The sequence below is a fragment of the Azolla caroliniana genome, unplaced genomic scaffold, assembly GCF_043228905.1.
Source record: "Azolla caroliniana isolate FFs.n. ecotype wild unplaced genomic scaffold, voAzoCaro1.0.p SCAF_21, whole genome shotgun sequence".
Lineage (NCBI taxonomy): Eukaryota > Viridiplantae > Streptophyta > Polypodiopsida > Salviniales > Salviniaceae > Azolla > Azolla caroliniana.
The window spans coordinates 10,042,882-10,061,230 of NW_028230456.1; the positions used below are offsets into that span (position 1 = coordinate 10,042,882).

The 18,349-nt window shown below is 39.0% G+C and overlaps 1 protein-coding gene across 2 annotated transcripts; it reads right to left on the reverse strand.

Annotated features, from left to right (window-relative positions):
* Positions 1 to 1,146: 1,146 nt before the first annotated feature.
* OWL1 (DNAJ heat shock N-terminal domain-containing protein) lies at positions 1,147 to 15,563 on the reverse strand. 2 transcript variants are annotated; one of them, XM_087336312.1, is made up of 13 exons: positions 15,356 to 15,563; positions 13,552 to 13,847; positions 13,251 to 13,448; positions 13,054 to 13,168; positions 5,634 to 5,720; positions 5,457 to 5,545; positions 5,296 to 5,380; positions 3,617 to 3,670; positions 2,716 to 2,796; positions 2,542 to 2,619; positions 1,769 to 2,032; positions 1,565 to 1,672; positions 1,147 to 1,429 (listed from the first exon to the last, which is right to left on the reverse strand). In XM_087336312.1, the coding sequence occupies exons 1-13, from the start codon at positions 15,497 to 15,499 to the stop codon at positions 1,367 to 1,369; spliced, it is 1,662 nt and encodes a 553-aa protein (XP_087192438.1). In that variant the 5' UTR covers positions 15,500 to 15,563; the 3' UTR covers positions 1,147 to 1,366. The 2 variants fall into 2 exon arrangements, with proteins under 2 accessions (XP_087192438.1, XP_087192439.1); XM_087336313.1 differs by having other exon boundaries at positions 1,769 to 2,025; positions 2,535 to 2,619.
* Between the last annotated feature and the right edge of the window lie 2,786 nt (positions 15,564 to 18,349).

Here is an 18,349-nt window from a genome sequence, read left to right on the forward strand (position 1 = left end):
CAGCCTAATCATTTCATCATGTATGCAGAAGTTCTACTAATGAAGAATAATTTTTTTGGAAAAAATAAAAACAAGATCTCATCTTCTTTTTCTTCTCCTCGTGTCTCTCTCTCCCTCTCTTAAGTGGCATGCATACTTAAGATACCACCTAGAAGGTTGAGCTCATATGTGTATTCTTTATTCACAAATAGAGGCTTTGTGCTTCAATTTATGAATATCCCTTCTTAGTAAGGAGACACATATCAAGAACACATGTATACTTTGGTCCCATAGGTCAAAACTAGCCTCTTTATGGACAATAAAAATTCTAATTCTCTCTCTTTCATAAATAATGGCTTTCATTAAGAACAAAAAAACACCATGACTAGTAACTTACAGCTAAGTATAGAACCTTTCTAGGGACCAAATCATATGTTAATAAGATATGTTTTGAACATTGAAAGTCACAACTCACTTTCACATGTATTTGGTGAAATTTAATATTTTTGGTCTAATAGGTTATATTTGACCTCCAACAAATGATAATAGAATCCTTTTATCTATCTATCTCACTGAACAAGTGATCAAGAAAATAAGTTCTTCATGTTGTAATTGGTGGTCATCGAACAATTCATCCTCTTACTCTTACAATATGGAATCTTTAGAGTGTGAGATACTTAAAAACCTATTCTATACGTAGACACTTAATACAAATATCTTTAATACAAATATCTTCGACATGCAAGAAGTTGGTCTCACATTTGAGGACAATTAGACGTTTGGAACATATTAAAAGTCTGTAAGCTCATTTTGTTCACGCACACTTCTTACATTTTCATGTCAAACTCATTCTAGTGCAAGCACAATGAATATGCAGCTTCCAATCAATTAAGCTTAATTAATTATCCATTAATTGATACTTGGGTTAATGTTCACTCGATGTGATTTGGCAAACAAAAATTGCTGCAACACATCGGTTGAGTCCACTTTGCTCAAATCACCAAACATCTTTTCATCAACTTTAATCATAAAGTGGTATCTCAAGCACCCTTGAAAAAAAATTCATGAATATATACAAACAGCTGCCACAAGCAACAGAGATGTCTCCTTGACTTTCTAATCCACTACTGCGGTCAAACACATAACCTTCCAACTAACAAAACTAGAAGCAGGGGAACTCTGTTTCTTCATGTTAACTATTGGTGTGTCAACAAGACATTAGAACAAAAGAGACTTTAGCAATTTGAAGGAGATAAGCTGACAGGATATTCAGATATTGCACAACAGTAAAAGAATGGCCATCACCTATCCATTGAATTGGGAAAAAAAATCTTTTCTATATCCTATAGGGCATGATTCCACAGTTTATTCTATAGATGACCACTCATCAAAATATTTGCCTGTGGCCTTCATCTGGAATCGCGAGTTCATCAAAATCACCAACAATTACCTGCATACATGTAAACTTACATGGTTGAGACGTGGAAATAAACGCCTACATTTGCTAAAAAACTGTTGTATGCCTTATTATGACTTTGGATACAGAAGTTTTTGTAATGAAAACGAGCTTGGCAATCAAGATTACCTCAAATTTTTTATTTCTAAATGTGTATATAACTTTCAATTGCTTTGCTTCACCAGGGCATGGATCACAAAACCCAATCAGACCCGATTTCTTTACACCTCCATGTAGCTGAAAAACAGTTGCAGAAAATGAGGAAAAGCCAGTAAACTAAGAGCAATTTATAAACATATGTATCAGGGATTTCGAGGGTGCTGTCTAGCCAACCTGGAGTTGACCATTATCACTGACTAGAAAATTGAGCGTTGTTGTGACATCAACAACTGGAGGTGGTATATCATCTTCATTCTCCGAATTTCTATCATCAGAGAACTCATGGATGAGCCTTCTTGATTCAAAATCAAGGATATTTCCATACATTCCCTCCAAGACAACCAATCCTCCAAATTTCAATTGTTTATCCCGCTTTCTATCTGATACAACTTTTACTAGTGATTGTGCCTTCTCAGCTTTGGCTCTTGCTTCTTGAACCTGAAATTTTCTACATGTCAGCAAAAAAAGGAAAGAAAATATATTTAGATCTGAAACCCAGATTATCCTATGAGAAGATTCCAATGACAAGATACATTCCCCATGGTCACATGGGAAGGACAAGGGGAATGTGGAATCCAAAATGGGGAGAATGCCTAGGTTAGGCTGAAGGAACAGTTCAGAACAGCATTAACATTTGGGAAAAAATCTGAAATACCCCAGTGATCTTCTTTATTTCCCCAAATGCCCTTTGTTAGTCCTGAAATGCAATTATATGATCAATTTATCCCTGTTTAATACTCTACACATAAACAAATGGTTAATTTATCCCCATTTTCTCTCTCAGGAGTTGACCAAAGGCACTTGGAAAATAAAGAATAGCTCGTGGATATTTCAAAGTTCTTCATTTAAAAAGAATAATGATTCTCACAGGGATGCAAACATAGATAATACACTCACGAGGATGCATAGCCTGATTTTTTACAAGGTTTTTTTACGATACTACATGCCTGAACAGCTGTAGCGCGTCTTTGTTCCTTTCTCCTCTGTTGGTTTCTTCGTAAATAAAATGGCTTGAAGACATAAACCTACATGCATCACCATCAGCTACTATACGCCATCACCATCACCATCACCATCACCACTGAAATGCTTCACATGCTCATTAGATGGCATCTACTGACCTTAAGCAAAGCATAAAGAGATGAAGGTATTAGAAAGGCTCCAGTCGCTATCCAAGGGTTGAGAGAGGGTGTTAGCAGAACCTGTTGAGAAATACAACACCTTACTCAGAATTGAACTTACCATAGAAGATCATAAAATGCATCAAGTAAAGAAGAAACAGAACTTCATGGAAAAGGATGAGAGCTGCAATATGGAACATAATCTTGACATCGACTCGGCATACAAATCCTCGATGTACAATTTTCATAACCTCTAGCCTCAGATGGTTAAGTGAAACTCATTTAATGACCACACAACCACCTTGATGAGCCCTACACTAGTTCCAAAGTACAGTGTATACACTGAAAATCATATAGACACATGGGTAGCTGAAAAATCCATTCAGTCAAAAAAGCATGGATTATCAAGACTAGGAAATCCTATTTACACATAGGTAGCTGCAGATCCATTTGATTGCAAGAGCACCAAAACCTAGCACGCTTATGTTGATGGATAAGCACTTTTGAATTACTCTTAACTCCAATATGAAATATGATGAATCTCAATCATTTTTAACATTAAGTTCTGTCTCTACTACTATACAACCATATGCATTGCTCTCTCTATTCATGCTGACTACCTCTGCTTTATCAGCATGCTTTCAAGACAGTTATGAATCAATTGATTTCTCTTTTTCCTTTTCAAGTGTGGAAATGGAAAACAAGAGAAGAGGATGAAGAAGAAACTTTTATTATCATCTTCTCAATGCTAAATTGGCCTATAAGGCAAATCCAGTAAAAAGGAGAATCAGATGTAAAAAAGAGAGTTTTAAGATACTACAATGCAGCAAAGGTAGAGTTACATATAATACTTGCAGAATTACCTTAATATGTCTTAAAGTGCAATATAAAGAATACTCACTGGAATAATGATTTTTTGCGCGCCTCGTGAGAATCGGAATTTCCAAGATATTCCCTGCAAGAATACTAACTTTCAAAGGAAAACAAATATGGTCACAGCAAGAGAATGCATTTTTCTTTGTTTGTTTGCTTGTTTGTTAACATTGTCTGACACCATTTTTCATCCCTGGGCTATGGAAATGACTTTACAAAGCCATTTTTTGATAAAAAGAGAGCTAGCATATCATAAATTTGCAGAGCCCTTTCATGAGAAAAGTGTTTGACAGCATTTATTTATATCAATTTACATCTCTTGAGTTATGGAGAATGAATTTGTAAAGCCCTTTTAGCAACCCATGACATGAGGTCATAAAGCTTAAGCTTTAAGACTACACCATCACATTTATACATTTTATGTGTAATCAAAATTTCCAATGGTTGTATAAAAGAAAAGTAGAACGCTTTTTAGCATGACCATAACAGTCAACCCACAGCATCAGATCATAAATCATGAACTTTATCATTACACAATCACATTCATACATTTTATTTGTGACTATAAATTATAATGGCTGTACAAAGGCAACGCTTACTTATTTCTATGTATTTTTTTAAATTACTCCATAATATGTAAGAAACATCATTGATTGGTTACAGTTTGGAAAAGCCCAAGATCATGATGGATTGGTAGGTGTGCACTTCATTTATGCCCGCGACAGCTACCACGCATCTTTAACAAAGCTGTGTGTGAAGGTTTCTCGACGCAAGGTAATGGAATATGAGGACCAACGATGCCTAGGACTTTTCTTGCTAGAGCTCAAGAGACATCGGGAAAAGTTGTTGAAGAATACAGCCACACAAGCTCATCCACAAAGAACAATCACAACTTTCTTTAGCCCCATCACTCCTACTAATGCTACAAGTCCATCACAGGATACACAAATGGGCCCCAGACCAGGACATAACAAAGGGGTTACAATTGATCAGGCAATAGCAATTTGCCGTGCACGTAGGCCCCAACCCCATGGACCACAACCTCGACAACCTTGTCATTGACAGATAAAAGCCATTATCTCCCACCATCGTAGGTGCTTCCCTCGCTTCGGAGACATTTCCATTCTGGATCGACCTATGCTAGAGATCTTTCGAAGACAAAAGCTACAACTATCTTGAGAATCTCACATGTGCCAAAACCCAGATTCCCTCATTTCTTCTCTTTTCATCTTATTTACTTTTATATTTACTGTGTAATATTTATTTTATTTTGATTTGTTCTCAAAGACAAGAAAACACTCGAGATGTAATCTCTTATTTGGTCTTATTGGCCATTTTGGCCTCTTAAAAGACATTAATATATCTTTCTTTCTTTCTACTTGCTAGACAGAACATACCACTATGTCAAACTTCAAGAGTGGAGACCCAATGATGCCGAGCAATTATAGGACAACCCATTGTGGGTGGTTCTCAAAGATGAGAAAACATTTTAATATGTAATCTCTTGTTTGGTTTTATAGGCCATTTTGACCTATTAAAAGACATTTGTACAATATATATATATATATTTCTTTCTTTCTTTCTTTCTTTCTTTCTCTCTCTTTTTCTTTCTTTTTTACATTCTCGTTACCCTTATTTATTTTCCATTTCTCGATTGTTTACTTATTAATTTATTATTTGTTCATTCATCTTTATTTCAGTACATACATGCAAACCTATAGTACAAAACATAGCCAAAGAGCTGTGACTCGATATCTTCCGCTCACCACCAATCTCCACTTCAGCTGCATTACTGTCACCAAAATTTCAGAAGTTATAATTAGTATACAGTCAAAAGGTAGCCTACATTATCGTGTGTGACATCCCACCTTGCCAACCTCCCAGTTATTCTTCCTCGGGAGTGTACTGAAAAAGAATGGTTGTAATTGGCTGTGATGCCAATAGCAGAGGGGCCAATCTAAAATATCCGAAAATCATCCATGATGAGACTTGGCTGTCACACTACAACTACTAATGTAGATGTGCCAAAAAACGATTTACCCCACCTTTAGTTCCCCAGAACCTGAATTTACTTTCCCTTGTTTTACCCACCCCACGACTAAAGCTGTGTCAGGTCCAATGACAAGTTGAATCTGTGATCAAAACATGAAAAAGAGATATGTATGTAAAAAGGCATTCTCACTTATATGCATAATAAGAATATATTAACATTAACAATGATGTTTAAACAAGTTACACCCTCTTCACGCAATGAGAAAATCAGTACTCTCTGAACTATTCAACCCATGGCGTTTGACATTTCTCAAAAATTATTTGCAAAGTATAACAAAACAACATTAAAGAAATTTACACAAATGCAAAAGAGAGCTTCACTTTTTGGTCATCACATTAGCAAGAAAACTTGCCATTAACATTAAAATTTCACTATCCACATATTTGATGGTGGCTGAGTTTTTTTAATTGCAAGAAAGGAACAAAATGGCATTATGATGAGTTTCACACTAATGAAAATCAAAATAAGTGAAAACAAAACATAATATACTGGTAGAACATCATAAATCTAGAATGACGAGAGTTCTGGATCTTGGAAATGAAGAGATATATAGGGGTCATCTTTATATAGATTTGGATCTTGAGAATGAGGAGATATATATGGGAAACTCATTAGCTTCCCATATGGGTTTGTCCACACTAGGATCTTCTACATTAAGGGATGATCACACCTTGGAAATGTGCAAGGATAGTTTCCAACACTTGATTCCAGAAGTAAAACAGATTACTTATTTACAAAAGCAAAACACTTCTATGAGGACTGGCATACCCACAAGAGGTATATCCAGATCTTGGGTCTTAGAAGCAATGATTGGGAAGTAGATAAGGCCACGCAAGAATGGATGAACTAATGATAGAAGTGTCCACCTTCTGAGGTATAGTGGTTCTTAATTTTGTGAACCATATAATAAGAACTTACAAATAATTTACAAGAGAAAGCTTAAACAAATAGACATACACTAATTTTGTAGTGAGCTGGTCCATATCCTATCTAAGCTCTAAGGTGCGAACACATGGGTAAACTACAATTGTGAGCTACTCTCATATGTAATAGCAGTTTTGTTTTCATATATCCATCTCTGTAATTGTAACTCTATATACCTATCTAATCGATTCTCAATATTTCTAACATGGTATTAGAGCTGAGAGGTTGATCTAGATTAGGTATATACGGGTAGTTGCTGTCTAGCAGCATAGAAAGAAAGAAAGAAGAAAGAAATATATATTAACGTCTTTTAAGAGGCCAAAATGGCCTATAAGACCAAACGAGGGAATCTGGTTTTTAGCACATGTGAGATTCAATTGTAACCCCTTTGTTATGTCCTAGTTTGGGGCCCATTTGTGTATCCCGTGATGGACTTGTAGGACTAGTAGGAGTGATGGGGCTAAAGAAAGTTGTGATTGTTCTTTGTGGATGAGCTTGTGTGGCTGTATTCTTCAACAACTTTTCCCGATGTCTCTTGAGCTCTAGCAAGAAAAGTCCTAGGCATCGTTGGTCCTCATATTCCATTACCTTGCGTAGTGGGCCAAAGCCTTGTTTAAAGAGGCAATGGTATCTCCCTTTGATTTCATAAAAGACACTACAATGACAAACATAGTGTTCCTCAGATTCCACTCCTTGATGACACAATTGGCAAATTCTCTCTTCTAGAGGTAGTCGTGTATATTTGCCTACCTCAATGTGTAGCTGATGTCATGAAGTTCTTAGTTGCCCTATCACACTACGCAACACATAGGATAGATGTACGTCCATATAAGGTGGCCTGATGACAAATCCATCCTCCGATGTATGTAAGAAGTGTGTCTTATAGTGGGCCATCTTTGTACCTAGTGGTATTTTGGGGCTGATCCATGTTATCTTGTTTTCCAAGTTAATAATATCAGTCCGGATGACTCTATTCTTTTCCACTTTGGTCATATTTAGGTGGGGACAATCCAAGCTATATTGGAATGGCGGTAGTGCATTTATACTCATGCCATGTGACTCGAACCATTGCTGCATTTCAGCATACCAACAATGAGTGTCTCCATTTTCAGCCAGTTGTCTTGATGACATAAGTGCCAACCTTGGGTACCTTCGTTTAGGTAGCTCCCAAAAACGTTGGATAAATGTCACTGATCGGAACAATGCCTCGGTTATTATAGATGCTGCTCCCATCTCTGCTTGGATTATATCATGGGGCACCAATGCTTTGCTCCTTATCATGCGAGCAATCATTGACACTAAAGGTCTCTCTAAATCTTTCCAATGATTTGCCTTGTTAAGACTCAACCCCCATATTTCTACTCCATAGAGAAGAGTTGGTGTGACAAGTGTATCAAATAACCATAGCTTAGTCCGTGGCTCTTGGAACTGCAGATGTGAACATTGTCCACGAATGTTGTCGCTGCTCCACTGCGCAAAGAAATAGAGAGAGAGAGAGAGTATCAATGGCCTTGTCCACGAATGTTGTAGCTGCTCCACGGCGCATTTGCCCACCTCCATTGTTTAATGGAAAGCTAGATGGAACTAACTACACTCTATGGAAGTTCAAAATGTTTGCCATTTTGGACTCCTACGAGTTGTTGGAGACAATCATGGGACCCGCAGGAGGAGACCCTGCGCCCATGGCGACCTTTGACCCTGCACACCCCACCACACCAATCCCTCCAAATGTTGATCTACTTCGAGCTTGGAAGAGAAGGAAATTTGATGCATTGTGTACCATAGTCACTAGTGTATGTGATTCTATACTAACATTAGTGCAACATACAACCAGGGCACATGAAGCTTGGAGCATATTGGCCAGCCAGTATGAAACCAGAAACTATACAAGGATACAAAACCTCGAAAATCAGCTTGCTGCAGAGAAGCTCGCTGATGGAGAGAAAGTAGAATCCTTTGTAAAAATGATTAAGGATCTTCGAGATCAGTTGGCAGCTGTTGGAGTAGTCGTCTCTCGAGAGGATATGGCTCGTCGGTGCATTCGAGTACTTCCTTTCAAGTATGATGGCATTGTGACAGCATTGAACACTCAGGTCCGACCCATTCCTTTAAAATTTGATGAACTAAGTGCAATGCTGCTTGAAGAGGAGCTTCGGCTGAAGACAAGAGAAGGAAGGGAAGATTCGGCATTTGTCTCTAGGACTAAGGGTAAAGGGACATCCAATTCAAACAACGCGAATATGATACCAAAGAAGAAGTTCAGTGGATCGTGTTTCTATTGTGACAAGAAGGGTCACACAATCAAGGATTGTCGGAAGAAGATGACGGACGAGAAGAATGGTTCTAGTAAGACTTCTTGGAGAGAGCCCAAGTCCGCCAACAACATCATAGATGAGCTTGAGTTATGGGTCGCAACTAAAGAAGTGTGTTCTTCAGTTCACACTCAAGTTGTCGACGACTCTTGGATTCTCAATAGTGGAGCGTCCCGACATATGACTAGTAATTGTAACTGGTACAGCTCTTGGACACCTCTACAAGAGCCCATCAATGTTGTGGTCGGGAAAAATGCTCGATATCCAGCCAAAGGAACCAAAACCGTCTCCCTCAAAGCAATGACCAGCGGGACAAAGCATATCTCTCAAGTGTTGTGCGTGCCAGATCTCAAGAAGAATCTACTGTCCATTTCTGCACTAACAGACAAGGGTCTTGATGTTCGATTCAAGAAGTCAGGTGCAAAAATAACAAAGTCTGCTGGCAAGGTTGTAGGAATAGGGGTAAGGCGCAACAATCTCTATGAGCTGAGCGCGTTTACGATTTCTACTGACCACAGCACAAGTACTAACACAAAGCAATGGCATGAGAGATTTGGGCATCTCAATGTTGCTGTGTTGAAGGAGACGAAGAAGTCGAATATGGTAGTTGGGTTGCCAACCCTGACTTAAGTCATGTTTTTGATGCTTGTATGATGTGCAAGTATCAAAGATCAGCCATTCCAAAAGAGAGTCAAAATGGGACAAAGACTCCTCTACAGCTAATACACATCGACCTCTCTGGAAAAATGGTGACTCCTGCAATGGGTGGATCTCTCTACTATATTCTACTAGTGACGACTTCAGTAGAAAGATGTGGGTTTACTTCCTTCGGGAGAAGGCTGAAGCTTTTAAAATCTTCAAAAGATGGCATAAGTTTGTCAAGCGAGAGTCCGGAAAGTTAGTGACGAAGTTACGCTCTGATCGAGCTGGAAAATTCTTATCAATAGAATTCTGTGAGTATTGCAAAGAGCATGGAATTAAGCGCCAACTTACAACTTCCTACACCCCACAACAAAATGGTGTTGCCGACCGTCGAAACCGAACAGTTGTCGAGATGGCTAGGTGTATGTTGAAAGCACAAGCACTGCTTGACCCATTCTAGGCTGAAGCAGTGAATACAGCAGCTTACATCCTCAATCGGAGCTACACGAAGGCACTTCATGGGAAAACACCCCAAGAAGCTTATTCAGGCAAGAAACATTCAGTGCTGCACTTCAGAACCTTTGGGTGTAAGTGCTACGCACATGTTCCAGATGTGAGCAAAAAGAAGTTGGATACTAAAAGCAAGAAGTGTATCTTTCTCGAATATAGTGAAGAGTCAAAGGCCTATCGACTCTACAATCCAGAGGCAAGAAAGATATTGACAAGCCACGATGTGGTGTTCGATGAGGAACAACCACAGCTAGCTGAGAACAGCGATTCTCAAGTTACCTCATCAACCGAAGAAGTATTCCACCCAATCCCGACCCACTGTCCAAAAAAGGAAGCTGAACCATCTGATGGTAATGGCTCGCTAGTTCAGCCTATGCCAGTCCCACATGTAAAGAAAATACGTAAGTGGGCTCTACAACTCTTCAATGACCGTACTCCTAAAGTTGAGTTTCCTGAAACTTCAACTGATGGATTACAAAGATCAAGTGGAATACAAGAGCAAGGGAGAACCTCTAACCACATTGTCAACATGGCTCTGATGGTGGACATCATAGGCTCAGTGAGTGAGCCAACCTCGGTGGAGGAAGCCATGGCCAACCCAAAGTGGAAAGAGGCGATGATATCAGAATACGGTAGCATCAAGAAAAATGACACATGGAGGTTGGTAGAGAGGCCAACAAAGAAGAAGGTGATAGGCACCAAGTGGGTGTGGAAAGTAAAGTATAAAGCTGATGGTTCTTTGGAGAAATTCAAGGCCAGGCTAGTGGCACAAGGATACTCCCAAATTGAAGGGGTCGATGTACAAGAAACATTTGCCCCAACAGCTCGCATGACAACAATTTGAATGGTCATAGCGTTGGTTGTTTCAAGAGTATGGCCGATTTATCAAATGGATGTCAAATCGGCATTTCTGAATGGGCATCTCAAGGAGGAGGTACACATTACACAACCACCAAGGTTTGAGATGCCGAATTCAGAAAACAGAGTCTTCAAGCTGAAGAAGGCGTTGTATGGTCTAAAGCAAGCACCAAGAGCTTGGAACAAGAGGATAGACAGCTTCTTGCGATCAATCGACTTTAAGCAATGTGCTTCGGATGCAAGTATGTATGTCAAAATGAAGGACGGGAAACAAGTCAACATCATCATTTACGTGGATGATCTAGTACTTACTGGTGACCATGAAGAGTGTTTGAAAACTGAGTTTAAAATGACAGACTTGGGGATTCTACACTACTTCCTTGGAATTGAGGTTTGGCAAACCTCGGTTGGCATCTTCATGTCACAAAGAAAGTATGCAACAAAGATCTTGAAGACCTTTGGAATGATGGACAGCAAGTCGAAGTCATGATTCTAGAAAATCAATTTCTGGATATTGTTTTTCAATAGGCTCTGGAGCTGTTTCATGGAGTAGTAAAAAACAACCAACAGTGGCACTATCTTCAATGGAGGCAGAATACAAAGCAACATGCATAGCGGCATGTGAGGTAGTTTGGCTAAGAAGAATCCTTATGGATGTGGCGGTTCCAATAAGGACGGCAACAATATTGAGGTGTGACAATCAGAGTTGCATGGCCATTGCTAAGAACCCCGTATTTCACGCACGTACTAAACACATAGAGATTCAGTATCACTATGTGCATGAGCTAATAAATGATGAGATTGTGGAGCTTGAGTACTGTCCGACATCAGAAAATGTTGCAAATATCTTCACAAAGGCGTTAGGAGCAGAACAGCTACAACAACACCTTCGACGACTAGGAGTTGGCCCAATTCCAACTGAACTCAATGGGTTGATCATTGAGGGGGCGCGTTAGATATAATCAATGATCAGCCCGAAGTTGTAAATCTATCCCCATATGTGCTCTTAGAGTGCACATTTTGTGATAGTGCCCCAAATGAGGAGCGGCTAGTGTGCAACTCGACCATATGGGTCAATAAGGTGTTAATCTAGGAAACCGTAGATGCGTAGGACAAAATGTATTTAGGAAAAAGTGAAATAGGTAATAGGATTGGCTAATCAAGTCAACTAGAATATTTTGTGGGCAAGTTACGATGTACTTAGTCTTGAAGTATGTGCCATTGACTTCAAGATAAGTACTATCTAGCACTAGCCTATAACTAGGGAGTTGGGTCATATTAAATGACAAGTTAGTTGACAGAAAAGGAATATCTCCACTACTATCAATTAACTTGCAAATTTAATGTTATACTCAGACCAAACATAGAATATAATCCACTTTCTTACACAGTGGTTGGATTGATCGTCAGTCCCCACTAATTTTGTAGTGAGCTGGTCCATATCCTATCTAAGCTCTAAGGTGTGAGCACATGGGTAAACTACCATTGTGAGCTACTCTCATATGTAATAGAAATTTTGTTTTCATATATCCATCTCTGTAATTGTAACTCTATATACCTATCTAATCGATTCTCAATATTTCTAACAAAAACCACCTTATTACATCACGCTATTCATTATCTCTGATTACAATTTCCTGATCATAAGGCTAGTTGGTTGCATACCCTAGCCTCTACAACCTTTAACTATTTCTGTGAATAGATCAAATTATGGGCTATGGGAAGAACATAAATATCTTGCAGCCAGCTGCATTATGGCTACCTAATTATATCTAAATGTGTGCATACCTAATTATATCTTCATTCTCGAATTTCAACATTAAATGGGCCCATTTAAACTTCCCAGTTGTTCACTACCTACCCAAAAATGATTAACTATTTTCCTCATTGTATGAGATTGAAATTTATTTCCGATTCCAATTGAATAAGTTAGCCGATTATCCTCCATGTCGTTACTAATTGCAGGCAGGGTGCCTTTTGGTTCTTCAAAATCGGTGACACTAATAAGTTCATAAAATGCTAAGGAGGCTTGCTTCTCTTCATATTTTTAAAATCTATACTATAGTGTATGGTCCATCACTTCTATACCTACGCAATGGAATAAATGCCAAGACATCAACAACAAAACATATAGGTTTCATATTTGAAGATGTTTGAAACTAATACCGTTCCTCTTGCAAGATCAGATAATTGTTGAGTCCAAACATTAGTCAGGTTTACTGACCCATCAACCAATGAAACAGAGAGACCAATGGCACCAGTTGCATGTGCTGATAATTGCCTGCATAACAAAAAGACATGAGAATATTATTAATGCACATTGTCCTTTTAAACAGAAATTGCAAGCCAAAGATCATAACTACCTTGAAGTCTGTACAGTTAAAAGAGACCGTAAACCAACCATAGCAAGAACTTCTACATCTGACTCGGCTGAAATCTGATGCCGAAAGAGACCAGAGACTGTTCCCCCACCCATCTGCTCACGGAACGCAATCTCACCACCTATAACCAAACTGCTCTTCTTTGATAAGTGGGATTGGAATTCAGTGTTGGATGTCATCCTAAACAACCATCAAACAGATCAACTGAGTTAAATTTAGCTAAGACAAATATATTCAGCAAACATGAGGAATAATTTAATGGCAATGTGAAACAGATCAGTACCCTCTTAAAGTTGGACCTTTGCGACGGGATTCAAACATTTCTGCCAAAGAAATATCCACAAGCAGTGAACCAGTGTGGGGGGACTTATCTGATAGTTTCTTTTCACGCTTATTTTGCCACAACTTTTCAAAAGCTTTCAAAATTTCATCAACCGATTTCAGCTTGGGCCCCAGCTCCATCCCAGACTGCAGGCCTTCCATACCATAAAGATCATAAATCTTCCGCTTCCTTTCATCACTTAAAATTTCATAGGCCTCACGAATCCTCTGGAAATTCTCTGTAGCAATACCTTGCATCTGTAAAACAAATGACTATAAATTTAGAACAGACAAAATGCACCTTTTCTATTTCGTATTTTGTATTTTGTGAATATGTAGATTAAAGGGGATGAACAGCATATGCTTAGACACCTAGAGAGCATGCAAATTCTTTTGTTGCTATTCCAATTAGCATTATAGCCACAAACTTCTGGATTATATCTTAAATGCACTAAATCAAAGAAATCTAACCTAGAAAGCATGCAAATTTCTTTATTGTTATTCCAATTAATGGCATGGCTACAAACCTCTGGATTATATATTAAATGCACTAAATCAAAGAAATATAATCGAGAAAACATACAAACTTCTTTGTTGCTGTTCCAACTAATGTTATAGCTACAACCTCTGGATTATATCTTAAGTGCACTAAATCAAAGCAATTTACCCTAGAAGGCATGCAAATTTCTTCGTTTCTATTCCAACTAATGTCATAGCTACAAATCTTTGGATTATACCTTAAATGCACTAAAATTTATTTTTTATTTTGTACTTTGTGAGGATGTTTTGTCGGAATAGGGAAATGCACTTTAATGTCTTTATCCATTTGCACCAAATGCCAAAGGAAATTCTAAAATATGACCCAAACACCTAGGAATTTCAAATGACAGATGACAGAAGTATACAATAATCCTACGTCAAGGAATAAGAAGCAGCATGCACACATGAGAAGCCTTGCTTGTATATGTGATGATTCTAATTGAATGGGTAGGAATTTTGTTAATTCCTTGCCTTGGTGAAATTTGTGAGCTTTGAACATAAAATCTCTTAAATATAATACTTGACTAGAGAGATGCATATCTCTTTGATGCATATGTGTGTGTTTGTGTTCATACATCCACACATATGTACATGTATGCATGCCTGTCTCTTTTATGCATATATGTATGTGCAAGTGTGTGTTATTTTCATACATCTACACATATGTACAAGTATATATGCATGTCTTTTTTATGCATATATGTATGCGTGTGTGTGTATGTGTGTTCATACATGACACATAGATGCAGGAATATGTGTGTAGACATCAAATATACAAGCATATAACTGAAATCCCATGGTGCTTGTATTAAATCGCCTATATGGAAGGCAAAACCCACAATGACACTATCAGAATGCAAAATGCCTTCCTTTTAATCATAATAGATATACAACACGTTGGAACTATGAACTGTAGGAAACAAAACAAAACAACCCATTATGCAGATTCTAGAGAGAACCATCCTTAAACTTAGCCGCACTAGATACTGTTTATGGAGACATCAAACCTAGACAATTAAGAACAGTAAAACTAAACTCATAAACAGACAAAACGTTTCACTATATATGATATTCCATAACAATGCAAGACAAAATGAAAGCAAACTATCATGGAGAAACCATTCGATTATCTCGATGAATTCGACAAGAAGCACAGAAGAAGGAAGCCGTGTGATGATAGATTGAAAGAATCAGAGAGAGAGAGAGGAAGGAGCAAGAAACCAGACCTGCGGGGTTTGATGCTTGTCTGGGTGGTAGTGCTGAGCCCATTGGCGATATGCCTTGCGAATTTCTTCGTCGGATGCGTCAGGGGAGATGTGCAGAAGGGCGTAGAGCCCTCGATCAAGCTCACCATCGTCGACCCCGTCCATGGCCCCACGGAACAGAAGGCAGCGCAGTGCTGTCGCTCCCCGCTCTCCAGGAGGGAGGTTTTAGAGCAAAGATTTCCCAGAAACCTAAAAGCCAGGCTAAGGCTAAGGCAAAAGGCAAGGTTACGCTAAACTAGCTGCTACTGCTACTTCTAGTTCTAGTTCTAGTGCTACTATGTACTAGCCTCTTCTTTCTTTCTTTCTTTCTTCCTTCCTTTCTTTGTTGACACTCACACACTCACTCACACCCAGGAGGAGGAAGTCCTCCTCCTCCTCCTCCTCCTCCTCCTCCTTGCCAACCTAACTAACCCACCAACCGATCGATTCATGTCATCCATGAGACGAAGTCCAAAAGGAGTTGGTCGGTCGTCCGCCCATCGCTCGTCCCACCCATTGTCTCTCCTTCATGGGTAGGTTTGTGCTTGTCGAACCCCTTGAGAAAGTGGAGAAGCTTCCAATATCTTAAGGGATCAACTGACACTTAAGCATAGTCATCAATCTATCAATGACTTCGGGAGATTGGCTATTAAGCAACCATTCGTTGCCCAAAATGGGTAGACATTGATAAGGGTTGTTATGAATTGATATCATGTGTACACTTGCTCATGGAATTGATTGTTATTGCAATGGCTTGCTTACAACAACTCAGTTTACAAGGTTTGATATGAATATTATTTAGGCCATGAGTGGATACAAACATGATTACGATGCAAGGATAATAACAATAGATGTTTACCCCGCTTTTTATCTTGAAAGATTATTCTTCATTAGTAGAAATTTTGCATACATGACGAAATGATCAAGTTGAAAACATTACAATGGCTCTAGCCATGATGACCTATGAAAACCACAAAGAAGGGTAGTGAAAGGCGAACAAGAGTGACATGAGACATCATATATGTGATGAATGTAGAATGTAGTGGGCCATAATGGTTAGTCCACACCACTTGCATATTAGCTACACAACTTTATGATGACCGCAATGAATCTTGACAAGGCATGACAAACAAACAAAAAAAGATTTCCCCTTGGGAACCTACCTATCCACCAATCAAACAAACTACATGCTCACCACGGAGTCCCCAATGTAAGATGGGTAAGTTGAAGCTTTGGACAAGATGTGTCATGGAATTGTGGGGGTTGAACCCAATGACCTTTTGGTCTTATTGGGCAACCTTACCAATTGCGCATTATTGTATTGTATAAGATTCCACTTATTACATTGTAGATTGATCACTAGAAATTTCAAGAACCTTCTAGAGAATGCATCTTCATGCACTCTCTAGAATTTTTCTAGCTTTCATGCATACCTTCACATTCTTGTATAAATACTCAGGTGCACCTTGATTACAATCAAGGTGAACAACACCAGTTACGAAAGCATAATTCAGTTCTTGTTCTTTTGTCTATTTTTTCTCTCTTGCTTGTTCTCTTGTCTATTCTCTCTCTCTCGCTATCTCTTAGTATTGAGCCTTGTCTACTTGTCCGTGACAGTCTTGTTCTCTTGCTTATGCTCTCGCTCTCTCTTAGTATTTAGCCTCATCCACCCATTCGTGATTGTTTGTTCACCTTCCCATTTTCTAAGCCTCAGCATGTCGGATCTTACCGAGAGAATAAATCAACTCATGGAAGCTATGCATCAACTTCAACTTGAGAATGACAACCTTTGGGAATTGTTACGGAAGCTTCAAGTTGGAACACCGATGGAATTCGAAGAAAAAAACAACTCTCCTCTTGCATCAACAAATGTTCTACCAATAGAGCCTGGTCCCTCGTCTAGTATTTCTCCAACTCCTCCCCATCCCACTACAAGTATGGAGCCCAAGATTAGTTTACCTGACAAGTTTGATGGCACAAGGAAACACTTCTGAGGGTTCATAAATCAGATTAAACTTATTATCCAATTACAACCTTAGTGGTATGCGGATGATTTTCATCAAGTTGGTCTCATTGGGACCCTTTTGTCAGGAGTTGCACAATCCTGATTTGCACCGTTGGTCGAAACTTCATCACCACTTCTACAAAATTTTCCTACCTTTCTGGCATAGTTCGAGCCAACATTTGGGGATACGGACCGACGCCGAACTGCCATTACCAAACTTTTTTCATTACATCAAGGTATGCGTCTGGTATCTGTTTATGCCTCTGAATTTAGACAATTACCATGTGATGTCCAGTGGGATGGCCAAGCACTCTACGACCATTTTCGTTAGGGCCTTCGAAGCGAGATTAAAAAATTACTAAACTTTCTGGAGCCTACGTCATTGTAGCAATCCATCACACAAGCAGTTAGTTGTGACAATCGGTTGTTTGAGCTTCGTCAAGAGGAACGAGCAACTTCAAGGTGGCAACACTCTTCAAGATCTCCTCCGTCTTCATCATACGATGACCCCGTGCTGATGGAAATTGATCGAAGGTTGAACGGAGGTATCGTCGAACCAATGGACTATGTTTATATTGTGGTGCATCCACCCATCTAATTTGTTTTTGCCCAATCAAGAATAATCAATGACAAATATCTACAAACAATACGACAAGACGACCCCAACAACCGAAAAACAATGGTGTCCAACTATAGTAGGAGCCATGTGGTTGGACAATCTGCATTCGTGTCGCACCCATAGTTCAGATGCATCGATAGAAGATTTCTCCTTTCCGGTAAGCATATATTTCAAGTCGATTTCAATTAGGTCCTTATCACTTCTCAATTTCGGGGCAACAATGTGTTTTATGGATGAAAGGTTTGTTCGTAAACACAAATTTCCAGTTGTCCAAGCCAATCCCAGTGGAAGCTATCGATGGACGCATGCTTTCTTCTGGAGTAGTCACCAAAGCCACTGTCCCACTTATCTT